Source organism: Mobula birostris, chromosome 2, assembly GCF_030028105.1.
Source record: "Mobula birostris isolate sMobBir1 chromosome 2, sMobBir1.hap1, whole genome shotgun sequence".
In the NCBI taxonomy this organism is placed as follows: Eukaryota; Metazoa; Chordata; class Chondrichthyes; order Myliobatiformes; family Myliobatidae; genus Mobula; species Mobula birostris.
This window is the reverse complement of record NC_092371.1, coordinates 75398831-75412324: the sequence shown is the minus strand read 5'-3', so window position 1 is coordinate 75412324 and position 13494 is coordinate 75398831. Positions and strand designations below refer to the sequence as shown.

At 43.6% G+C, this 13494-nt stretch overlaps 1 protein-coding gene across 2 annotated transcripts in view; it reads right to left on the bottom strand.

Annotated features, from left to right (window-relative positions):
• The window catches only part of pigu (phosphatidylinositol glycan anchor biosynthesis, class U), a 68337-nt gene extending 65828 nt beyond the window's left edge, over positions 1 to 2509 (bottom strand). The window contains exon 1 of one of the 2 annotated variants that reach the window (XM_072243363.1): positions 2350 to 2509. In XM_072243363.1, the coding sequence (XP_072099464.1) occupies positions 2350 to 2479 (130 nt within the window). In that variant the 5' untranslated portion in view covers positions 2480 to 2509. The remainder of the gene's footprint in view (positions 1 to 2349) is intronic. The other variant, XM_072243369.1, reaches the window with a different exon arrangement.
• Positions 2510 to 13494: the final 10985 nt, after the last annotated feature.

The window sequence follows — 13494 nt, the reverse complement described above, 5'->3', positions numbered from 1 at the left end:
AATCATGTTCATGGATAAGACCATGATCACCCACGTCATATGACATGGCACATAACGAACAAACTACCTATATTCACTCATGTTTTGGATCTATTTGTACGAATGACATGCAAAGTGTTTCACTCTTCTCACAACAAGTATCTGGAAAATACTTGAACCATTAATTCAAGAAAGACTACAGGCAAAAACTACAGCTACAAATGAGATGGTGTACAAACAAATTTTTTCACTGGAGCAGTGGAGGTTGATAAAAGTTGATCATCACAAATAAGAGAAAATCTGCAGATGCTGGAAATCTGAGCAACACACACAAAATGCTGGAGGAATTCAGCAGGTCAGGCAGCATCTATGAAGAAGGGTTAACAGTCGATATTTCAGGCCGAAACCCTTCATCAGAACTGGAAAAAAAAGATGAGGTCAGCATAAGGTGGTGGGAGGAGAAGAAGAAGTACAAGGTGATAAGTGAAACTGGAAGAGAGGGAGGGAGTGAAGTAAAGAACTGGGAAGTTGACTGGAGATAAAGGGCTGGAGGGGGAACCTGATAGGAGAGGGTCGAAATGGCAAAGACATATTCTGCAGGAAGGATACGGTGCTGTTATAGTGGGTCTGGGCGAGCACGTGGTCAAAGAGTCGGAGAGCCGCAGAGATCACAGAGGGGGAGTAGTGAGAGAGAGAGAGTACACAGAGGGGGGAGTGTAATGTCCAATACTGTAGAGCAGGGAGTCCCAACCTGGAGTCCACAGTCCACTTGGTTAATGATATTGGTCCTTCACATAAAAAGGTTGGGAACCCCTGCTGGACAGGGCGTATATTTAAGGTGAGCGAAGGAATTTCTTTTTTAAACAAGAGTGCTGGGTATCTGGAATGCGCTACCAGAGGTAGTAGTGGATGCAAACATGGGTGAGGAATTTAAAAGGGTTTGAGACAGGCACGTGAATGAGCAGAGAATGAAGGGATCTGGACACAAGGATTAGTTTCGCTAGGTCCTGGTTTAATTAGTATAAGACAACATCATGGGGTGAAAGGTCTGTTCTTGTTCCACTGGTTCAAGAACAGCTAGTTCCCCTCAACCATTTGATTCTTGAACCAACCTGCACAACCCTAACCACTCCCTCAGTATAGCAACACTATGATCACTCTGCACTACAATAGACTTTTGTTTGTTCTAATCGTGCATCTTGTAAAAAATTGTGTATAATTTGATTAATTTATGGCTTTCCTGTGAATGCTGCTTATCTGATACAATGTGCCTGTGGTGCTGCTGCAAGTTTTTCACTGCACCTATGCATAAACGCACTTGCGCATATGACCATAAATTACTTCCATATTGTGTCTCTGTACAGGTGACAATAAAAAACAATTGCAATTACTATATTCTGACCCGCTGCCTGTAAAGAATTTTTATGTTCTCCCCTGACTGCGTGGGTTTCCTCCGGGTGCTCCAGTTTCCTCCCACAGTCCAAAGACATACCAGTTGGTAGGTTTATTGGTCAGTGTAAATTGTCCCGTGATTAGGCTAGGATGAAATCAGGGGATGCTGGACAGTGCATCTCGAAGGGCTGGAGATTCCTTGCTGTATCTCAATAAATAAAAAATAACTGCTTAAATGTAGACATTTACCATAATTTCACAACTTTAGTTCCAACCCAGCAGGCCACACTAATGAAACTAGAGTCACACTGAAGTGACACAAGAGACTACAGATTCTGGATTTTGAAGCACCAAATTGTTGTGCGAATTCAGTGGGGTGAGTAACAACTGTGGAAGAAGGAGAGGAATGGTAACATTTCAGGCCATAATATTTAATAGGAGTCTGTGGGAGCTTCTTCACTGCAAGTGTGGAACAAGCACAAGTGGTATACTTACAGATTCAATTGTGTATTTAAGAGGTTTGCAATTGTGCATGGATGGGAGGGGTTTGAAGGGATGTTGTCTGGGTGCATGTAGGTGGAGCTAAGCAGATCGGTCTGCATAGACTAGATGGGCCGAAAGGCTTGCTTCTGCGCTGAAGCACTCTACGACTACCAAGATGGAATATGAGATGCTCTCCTGCATAGATGTTGACTAACTTGCTGAGTTCACCAGCATTTAATGAAGGGTTTTCGCGCGAAACGTTGACCGAGCATTTCCTTTCATAGATGCTGCCTGACCCGCTGACTTTCTCTAGCACATTCTGTGTCTATGTGTTGGGTCAGATTTCCAGCACCTGCGGTATCTCCTGTGTCTCGGTGCCGGGGGTGTGTCGACACCTGGAGCTGTGGCCCACCGGGAATCCATGCAGGTCTGTCATGGAGCTGACACTCAAGGCCGGCCCGCCACCTCCACTCCCGACACTACTACAACAAATACCTCTCTTCCAGGAGTTCAGAGGAGACACCACCTCAACTCGCTCCGAGATGAACTCCGCCAGCGAAGAGCGGAACAGCACTGCCCTAACGGTGATCGCCACGGTCACCAGCAGCATCAAGGAAGCTGCCATTGTCCCAACCACCAGCCCCAGTTGGGGAAGTGGAGAGGACAACGGAAATGACGTCAGCGCGCGATCGTCACTGGGATATGTAGTTCCTCTCTGCAACAAACCAGTAGGGTTTCACAGACCCTAAAGGCGCTGCGGTTTTGTTCCTTCCTCCTCCTTCACAGATGCTTATCGACCCGCTGAGTTCCTCCAGCGGACTGTTTATTCCTCTATAGTCCAGCATCTGCAGTCTCTAAAATATTAAACCTCTTATTTATTCTTGGGAGCAGGGGTTCCCAATCTATTTTATGCCTTGGACCCCTACTATTAACCAAGGGGTCTGTGGACACCAGGTTGGGAATTCCTGCTTTGGAGAGATACTTCGGGAAAGTTATTACCTCTTGAATTATTAAACAGTTTGTAATTAATACATTTTTTAAAGCAGCAGTATATGTGGATGTACACACTCAAAATGCTGGAGGAACCTTCCCTGACCTGCTGAATTACTCCAGAATTGCATGTGTGTTGATCAAGTTTTTCAGCATCTGCAGAATCTCTTGTGTTTGTGAATTATGGGAAACTTTGCTGTAGAGTCATAGAGTCGGTGAAAAGTACAGCACAGAAACAGGCCCTTCTAGACAATGCTGATCCATTTAAGCTGCCTAATCCCATCAACCTGCACCCGGACCAAAGCTCTCCATACCCCATGTACCTATCCAAAATGCTCTTAAACGTTGAGGTCGAGCTCACACACACCACTTGCGCTGTCAGTTCATTCTACACCCTCAACGTCATCTGAGGGAAGAAGTTTCTCTTCATGTTCCCCTTAAACTATTCACCTTTCACCCTTAATCCATAACCTCTGTTCATTGTCCCACCCAACCTCAGTGGAAAAGACCTGTTGCATTTACCTTAAGGAGTCATGGAGTCACAAAGCATGAAAGCAAATCTTTTGTCCTACAGAGACTGTACTGACTATTAGGAATCTATTTATACTTCTCCTGTGTTCCATCACTCAGCCAAAGATTTCTGTACCATGACATTTCAAGTGTTCATCAAAAAAACTTCTGAGATGTTGTGTAAGTCTCAGCCTCCGCCATTCTCTCAGTTTCAAAGGTTCACTTATTATCAAAGTGCCATACACAATTCTGAGATTTGTCTTCACCAGATAACCACGAAACAAGAAAAAATAGAGGTCATTCACAAAAAAAAATCAAACCAACCCCCCACCCCAGTATGTGGTGACATGTGTGTACTCTGATAATAAATTTTGCTTGAACGTTGAACTTTCAACTTTGAACCACTGCAATAGGATCCACAGACTCCTCATCTGGCATCAGACAGATCCGTCCCACCAGTGGTTCAAAAGGCAGGCAGTCGGCGCTGAACCCTCGCTCGCCTTTCAAATTCTCCTCAATGTTCCAAGCTCACCTCCACCTGCATAAGCAAAACTTGAGAAATCTCAACAAAGACATTATCTCCCAAACCCCATCCCCTCTGCTTTCCTGGTTCCAACAACACTCTGGGAGAAAGATATCTTCCTCAGCTCTCCTTCTACCTTAAACCACTGCCTCTGATGTTAGATGCCTCTGATAAGTGGAAAGGTTTCTCACTATCTACTCATCTTAATGTTGTATGCCACCATTGATGAAATCTCAGCCTCCTCCACTCCAAGGAAAACAACCCAGACTACACAACCTCTCTGCATGGCTGAATAGCTCCAGATCTGACAACATCCCAATGAACTTCTGGTACAGCTGATGACACCTCAGTTGTGGGACGTATCAAAGGTGTTGATAAATCAACGTTCAGGGGGGATATTGAAAATTTGTCTGAGTGATGTAACAACAATAACCTCTTACTCAGTGTCAATAAGACCAAGGAACTGATTGTAGACTTCAGGAGAGGCAAACCAGAGGCCCATGAGCCAGTAATTATCAGAAGATTAGAGGTGGAGAGGGTCAATAACTTTAAACTCCAGGGCGTCACTATCTCAGAGAACCTGTCCTGGACACGTCGTATAAATGTAACTGTAAAGAATGCATGGCAGTGCCTCTACTTCCTTAGGAGTCTGTGGAAATTCAGCCTGTCATCAAAAAACTTGACAAACTCCTACAGATGTGGAGTGCAGAGTGTATTGATTGGCTGAATTACGGCCTGGTACAGGAACACCAGTGCCTTTGAACGGAAAATCCTACAAAAGATAGTAGATTCAGCCCAGTACATCATGGGAAAAACCCTTCCAACCATTGAGCACATCTAAATGAAACGTTGCTGTAGAAAAGCAGCGTCCACCATCACAGATCCTCACCACCCAGGCCATGATCTTTTCTTGCTGCTGCCATCAGGTTTAAGGTACAAGTGGCTCAGGACTTGAACCACCAGGTTCATGAACAGTTACTACCCTCAGCCACCAGGCTCCTGAACAGAAGAGGATAACTACACTCATTCTACTCCTGGTGTTCCCACAACCAATTTTGTCACTTTAAGGACCCTTTATCTTTTTTTTTCATGCACTCTTTATTTATTACTTTTTATTTGTATTTGCATTTGCATTTTCTTGTTCATTGATCCTGTTTACAGAGACTGTTCGATAGATTTGCTAAGTATGCCTGCAGAGACAAGAATCTTAGGGCTGTTTGTGGTGACATGTATGTACTCTGATAATAATTTTTGCTTTCAACTTTGAACCATTGCAATCACATCCTCCCCCTAGTGTGGTGACCAAAACTGCACACAGTTTTCCCCTGGATGCCTACACAGACCATAAGACCTTAAGACATAGGAGTAGAATTAGGTATTCAGCCCACCAAGTCTACTCTACCATTTGATCAAAGCTGACTTCAAAGTTCAAAGTAAACTTATTATTAAAGTACATATATGTCACCATATGTGACCCTGATATTCATTTTCTTGCAGGCATACTCAGTAAATCCTTAACAGAATAATAACCAAACCAGAATCAATGAAAGACCGCACCAACTTGGGGGTTCAACCAGTGTACAAAAGTTAACAAGCTGTGCAAGTACAAAAAGAAATAATGGTTGGTGGAGGTTGGCACCGTCTGTCTCGAGGGACAATGGGTGATGATGATCACCATCACAAGCCTGGGCGGAAGGTATGGAGATCCTGAGATGCCCAGTCATCAAGATCCCCTCTCGGCCTCACCAGCGTAGTCCAAAGGAAAGCTTATGAAGCAATACGTTTGTCACCAGCTTGGCTGCAGGAGCTGCCGGAAGGATGTTCAATCACATCCAGCCACCTTAGGTGCACCACTCTGGATCTGCTGTCTGGGTTTACTCCTGTAGCCTTCGTCTCTCCCAAGGCTGCCCACAAGGCAGTAGGGCTATTTACCCACGGCTGGGGATCTGGTTCACAAGCACCAGGGCGTGTCCTCACACCCATGGGCTTGGGTGCTACACGTGCAGGGGCCAGACCTCCTCCCCGTCCTCTGTAGTTCAGACAGAGACCAAAAGGGGTTCAGTTTCCGTGTGTCACAGGCGAGGAGGCATTACATGAGGCTTGCTGTTGGAGAGGCTATGTACTGGCAGGGAGAAACTTTACCATCCGGAAAACAGTACCACAATGTAAATGCCAGGACCAACCATGAGACTGATTAATTCATGCTGATACAACTGTATTTCTATGTAATATTGACCGTCCTGTTGCACATACTCTTTATTATAAATTACTATAAGTTGCACATTGCACATTTAGACGGAGAAGTAATGTAAAGATTTTTACTCCTCATGTATATGAAGGATGTAAGTAATATAGTCAATTCAATTCACTTCATTCAGTTCTCCTTTTTGCGAGACTGCTAGCCAATGGAGGAAGCTGAAAGTGAAGGTGACAAGCACTACCTACTACACTACCACACTGGACACGTCAAAACAACCATTTTGACACCAAGAGGAATTAATAGTAATAAATAAATAAGGAATAAATATTGAGAACATGAGATGAAGAGTCCTTGAAAGTGATTTGATAAGTAGTGGGAACAGTTCAGTTATGGGGCAAGTGATGTTGAGTGTAGTTATTGCATTTGGTTCAAGAGCCTGATGTTTGAGGGGTAATAACTGACCTAGAACCTGGTGGTGTGAGTCCTGAGGCTCCTTGTACCTTCTTCCTGATGCAGCAGAGAGAAGTGAGCATGACCTGGGTGGTGGGGGTCCCTGATGATGGATGCTGCTTTCCTGCAACAACACTCTGTGTAGATGTGCTCAATGGAGGGGAGGGCTTTACCTGTGACAGGCTGAGCCGTATCCACTACTTTTTGTAGCCTTTTCCCTTAGAGGGCATTGGTCTTTCCATATCAGGCTGTAATGTAGCCAGGCAATATACTCTCCACTACACATGTATCAAAGCTTTTCAAAGAGAGTACATTGACTGGCTGCGTCACATCCTGGTATGGAAACACCAATGCATTTGTTATCTCTCTCAACCCCACTCCCCTGCCTTCACCCTATAATCTTTAATATCCTTACTAATCAATAAGCTAGCAACCTCCACTTTAATATACCCAGTGACTTGGCCTCCACACCCATCTGTGGCATGAATTCCACTGTGGGACCAAGGGTTTCTGTACTTCCTGTAAAGTGCCTGTTTCTTTGTTGAATGGGATTACAAGTCTCTCATCATTATCATCATCATTAAGTGTGGTGTCATTTGACGTGGGTAATCATGGTCTTCCATCTGTCTTTCATCTGAAGCTCTTCAAATTCTTTTCTTTATCCACGACCATGATTGTTCTTGACAAATTCTACAGAAGTGGTTTGCCATTGCCTTCTTCTGGGCAGTGTCTTTACAAGATGGATGACTCTAGCTATTATCAATACTCTTCAGAGATTGTCTGCCTGGCATCCGTGGTCGCATAACCAGGAGTTGTGATTTGCACCAGCTGCTCATACGACCATCCACCACCTGCTCCCATGACTTCACATGACCATGATCGGGGTGGGTGGCTAAGTGGGTGCTACACCTTGCCCGTGGGTGACCTGCAGGCTAGCGGAGGGAAGGAGAACCTTACACCTCCTTTAGTAAACACATATCTGGTCAAGGAAGAAACCTCCTCTCGTGCTGCTTTAAGAGAAGTGACGTTTTGGGCTCATTGTTCTTCTGTTACCTTGTCAGTACTGTGGCTTCACGCTGCCTTCTTGAACGTAACCCAGCAGGGGGACCCCTAGTCACACTGACACATGCAAGTCAATGCTCACACATTTCTTGTGTTCAGAACTTGAAGGGAGTGAGGAGTGTATGAAGGGAAGTTGGGTGGCATTGGGCCTGCACTCGCTGGAGTCTAGCAGAATGAGGAGGATTCTCATTGAAACCTATCGAATACACTGGACAACAAACTTTGTTGAAAGTATTACTTCCTCATTTGTGGTTATAATAGACCATTTGAAGCTGAATGCAAATTTGGAGAAATAAGAAGTGAACTTTTATTGAATATAATGTGTTTAATTGCATGTCAGAGCTGACATTTTGCAATAGTTCATCTAAGTTAAGAATATTTTGTTGATGATTTACATTTGTACTCAGTGTCTGAGGCTTCTTGCTTCAGTGTCCCAACAAAAATCAGATGGATTCCAGTTACCCTGATGCTATTTCTCCATGACCACAACATCCTGGTGAAACCTTTCACCATGCTTGTCACTGTCAGCGTCAAGATTTGCAGGGAAGAAGTTACAATGGGAATGCGGCAAATGTGTGGAGCCTAGGCTTTGCCTTGGTCACCAATCTTACAGCCAAAGTAGAGCTTTTTAAATAAGAGGAGTCATGATCCATCTTTGAGATTTAAACGTATACTCACCACAAATATAACAGAAAGTAACTCAGCTGTTGCAATATTGGTGGGATATTTTACTATCACAAACACTCCTGAAAATATAATTACTTTATTATAATAAATAAACACAATCAGAATCAGAATCAGGTTTATTATCACCAACATGTGACATGAAATTTGTTAACTTAGCAGCAGCAGTTCAATGCAATACACAATCTAGAAGAGAGAAAAAAATAAATAGAATTAAAAATCATAAATTAAATAATAATAAATAAACAAGTAAATCAATTACAGTATACGAATATTGAATAGATTTTAAAAAGTGCAAAAGACAGATACTGTATATTAAAAATAGTGAGGTAGTGTCCAAGGATTGAATGTCCATTAAGGAATCAGATGGCAGGGGGGAAGAGGCTGTTCCTGAATCACTGAGTGTGTGCCTTCAGGCTTCTGTACCTCCTACCTGATGGTAACAGTGAGAAAAGGGCATGCCCTGGGTGCTGGAGGTGCTTAATAATGGACGCTGCCTTTTTGAGACACTGCTCCCTGAAAACGTCCTGGGTACATTGTAGGCTAGTACCCAAGATGGAGCTGACTAGATTTACAACCCTCTGTTGCTTCTTTCAGTCCTGTGCAGTAGCCCCCCCCCGCCACCAATGTCAGACAGTGATGCAGCCTGTCAGAATGCTCACCAACGAACAACTATAGAAGTTTTGTGTGTACTTGTTGACATGCCAAATATCTTCAAACTCTTAATGAAGTATAGCTGCTGACTTTCCTTCTTTATAACTACACACCAGGTTAGATCCTCAGAGATCTTGACACCCAGGAACTTGAAACTGCTCACTCTCAATATACTATGTGTGTAGAGCAAACCAATATAAATGTAAACACAATGTATAGAATGGTATAACACACACAAAATGCTGGAGGAACTCAGCAGGCCAGGCTTCATTTCAGGCCAAAACGTCGACTTGTGCTTTTTTCCATAGATGCTACCTGGCCTGCTGAGTTCCTCCAGCATTTGTGTGTGTTGCTCGGATTTCCAGCATCTGCAGATTTTCTCTTGTTTGTACATAGAACAGCATGTGTGTGATGCTTTTATAGTCTTTCTAAAACCAGTCCTGCCGTGCAGGTCCCACCCTGCCTAAGCATGCTCAGGCATGCCTGGACAAGACAGAAAATTTTTCAGCTGACATTATGGATAACATTTTAACTGACTTGAACTATGAATTGAAATAACAAACATAGGTGATTATAAAAAATGGTGCGTGAAAGGGAAATTTCACTATGATTTTCATGATCAGTCCAAAATCCATAAGATACACTCGAAAGTATTCAGGAAGCAAAATCTTCGATGTTCTGTCATATTGAAAGGCCTAGGCAGGGTGGACGTGGAGAGGATGTTTCCTACTGTGTGGGAATCTAGGACCAGAGAGAACCGTATCAGATTAGAAAGATATTATTTCAAACTGAGGTGAGGAGGAATTTCTTTAGCCAGAAGGTGGTGAATTTATGGAATTCATTCCCACAGATGGCTGTGGAAGCCAAGTCACTGGGTATATTTAAAGTGGAGGTTGATAGATTCTTCATTAGTAAGGGTATCAAAGGTTATGGAGAGAAGGCAGGAGAATGGGGTTGAGATGAATGGAATGGTAGAGCGAACTTAATGGGCCAAATGGCCTCATTTTGCTCCATTGTCTTATGGATAGGGATGGAGATGTCCAGACTTTTGTTTATACACCTTAGGAGAGATATTCTGACCATCTGTCCAACCACATAAGCACATCAGAGTGGAAAACTGGCAATCAGGTTGTTGCCTTGTGTTCGGCACAACTCCTTCTGTATCCTGTTTACACTCTGATGCAATAGGAAATTACAAGCTAAAATTATGCCATACTGCTGGGGGGGAGAGAAGTTAAAAAAAAAACAAATTGTGTTTATATAGCGCCTTTCAGCCATCACAAATATCCCATGATGCCACAGAGGAGAATCATCAGGCAAAAATTAACGTTATTCACCTTAGGGTAGGTTTGAAGAGGTAGAATTTAAAAGAAGAGTGAGAGGTAGATTATGTAGGGAGGGAGCTTAGGACCTTGGCAGTCTATTTTCCACTGCAAATCCCCTGGGTATATTATCCCTGACATATGTTCTTGCCTTCTATTAATCGTTGCCCTTGCTACTTCTTTTAGCCGGCACTTCGCTCGCTTTCCAAGTTTTACCTTCACTTGAAGGAAGGGCAATTTTTAAAAGTGCTTTGAAGAGTAAATTAGCAGATGTTACAAATATTTCTTTGGTGACTAATTTATCTAGAGTTTTGTCTTTACTGTTAATTAGTTTTGTTTTAGTTTTCGGAGTAGGATAACAGGCCCCTCTGGACCAGCGAGCCCATCATGCCAATTTTACACCCTAGTGACCTACTAGCCCGTAAATCTTTTGAACGTGGGAGTAAACTGAAGCAGCTGGAAGAAGCCGACGTGGTCACGGGGAGAACGTAAAAAACTCCTTTCAGACAAGAGTGATATTAGAAACATAGAAAACCTACAGCACAATACAGGCCCTTTGGCCCACAAAGCTGTGCCGAACATGTCCCTACCTTAGAACTACATAGGCTTTACCCATAGCCCTCTACTTTTCTAAGCTCCATGTATCCATCCAGGAGTCTCTTAAAAGACCCTATCATTTCCACCTCCACCACTGTCACCGGCAGCCCATTCCACACACTCACCGCTCTCTGCGTAAAAAACTTACCCCTGACATCCCCTCTGTACCTACTTCCAAGCACTTTAAAACTATGCCTCTCGTGTTCACCATTTCAGCCCTGGGAAAAAGCCTCTGACTATCCACATGATCAATGCCTCTCATCATCTTATACACCTCTATCAGTTCACCTCTCGTCCTCCGTTGCTCCAAGGAGAAAAGGCCAAGTTCACTCAACCTACTCCCATAAGGCATGCAACATCCAGGCAACATCCTTGTAAATCTCCTCTGCACCCTCTCTATAGTTTCCACATCCTTCCTATAGTGAGGTGACCAGAATTGAGCACAGTACTCCAAGCAGGGTCTGACCAGGTTCCTATATAGCTGCAACATTACCTTTTGGCTCTTAAACTCAATCCTACGATTGATGAAGGCCAATGCACCATATGCCTTCTTAACCACAGAGTCAACCTGCGTAGCAGCTTTGAGTATCCTATGGACTTGGACCCTGAGATCCCTCTGATCATCCACACTGCCAAGAGTTTTGCCATTAATGCTATATTCTGCCATCATATTTGACCTACATTGAACCCAGGTTGCAGACTGCTGCACTACTGTGCCTGCGACTGAACTGTGCACTATTCATAGTACACAGTTTATCATGCTCTACTCCTTTCTGCCTTCAATGTTTGAGGAAGATCTGCTGCAACCATAATGTAATTTTCATTATAAAATGTCTTTGAATTGACACCCATAACGCCACAGATCCTAGAGACTGAAGTAAAAATAGAAAATGCTGAAAGCACTCAGCAATTCAGACAGCTGGGAAAGAGTTGCAGTTAATGTTTCAAGCATTAAAGATGCTCCTACTCTCTGCACCGGTGCTACCTGACCCGCAGAGTGCTTTCAGCGTTTTCTGTTTTTATTTCAGAAAAGACAGTCAGAAATTTGTAGAGTTCATATTGATTGGCCTCGGCATAAATTTCTCTACTATATTTATGAGGATAATGTCCAAAAAGGATGGCATAGTAGCACAGTGGTCAGCACAATGCTTCGCAGTACCAATGATCCAGGTTCAATTAAGGAGTTTGTACATTTTTCCCATGACCGTGTGGGGTTTCCTCTGGGTGTTCCAGTTTCTTCCCACAGTCCAAAGACCTATCAGTTAGTAGTTTATTGGTGATTGTAAATTATCCTGTGGTTAGGCTGGGGTTAAATAGATGGGCTGCTGGGCGGCATGGCTCAAAGTACCGGAAGGGCCTGTTCCACTTTGTATCTCAATCAATAAATTTATAGAAAGGAATTTAGATTTTTTTATCCGCAAAATCAAACCATTGACCTCGTCCGCAATTTATGCTGCATTTTAGGGAGATGAAAAGAAGCAGAGGACAACCCTTTATTATTTTACCCTAGGATGTTCACCTGTATGTCGGGAGGGTGCAGAGGAGATTTACCAGTGTGCTGCCAGGACTAGAGAGCATTTGCTCGGAGGATAGGTTGAGTGAACGAGGGCTTTTCTGTTTGGAGCAAAGGAAGAAGAGAGGTGATTGGACAGAAATGTACAAGATGGTAAGAGGCATAGATCAAGTGGACAATAAGACACTTTTCTCGGAGTGGAAAGGGCTAACACAAGGGGGAATAATTTTAATGTGATTGGAGGAAAGTATAGTGGGGGTGATGTCAGAGGTAAGTTTTTTCCAGAGAGTGGTGAATGAATGTAATGCCCTAGCAGGAGTGGAGGAGGCAGATATTAGGGGCATTTAAGAAACTCTTAGATAGGCACATGGATGATAGAAAAATGGAGGGCTACGTGAGAGGGAAGGGCTAGATTGACCTCAGGGTAGGTTAAAAGGTTGGCACAACAATGTGAGCCGAAGGGCCTGTACTGTGCTGTGGTGTTCCAGGTTCTATGTTCTATTTGACATGTTAGAGTAAGTGACACGGCTAAAACCCATGTTCCTCTGTGTGTTGCACAACACAGCCGTGCAATTCACATTCAGTCACATACCAGCTCCTATGTCACACACACTCCAGTCCATTCAATGTCGGAAGTAGAATATGACGTACAATCCATTTACTGTGTGGAGCAGTACGACAGAACGGAGATTCACCTACTTGCCTGAACAAAGCTTGGGCTGTTGGCTTAGAGGCTGGAGCTCAAATCCCCAAATGGCAGATGGAGGATTTATATTCAAGCAAAGAAATAAAGCTGGAATTAAAATGGCAGAATCAGTAATCACAGCCGTGAAACTACCAGCCAGTTGGAAAACCCAAGGTGCTTCAGGGAAGAAAATCTGGCCTTTATTCGAGTCCCTGTGGTTAACTGGTAACTCTTTTTGAAATGGGCTGTGAAGGCACTTAGTCTCGGGTGCCAGTTGGAGATGAATGATGTACATGTTTACTATATTTATTTAGAAATACAGCATGCAACAGGATTTCTGGACCAACGAGCCCATGCTGCCTAATTAAACCCACGTGACCAGTTAACCTACGAACCCATACTTCTTTGGAATGTGGGAGGCAACTGGCATGCTCGGAGGAAACCCACGCA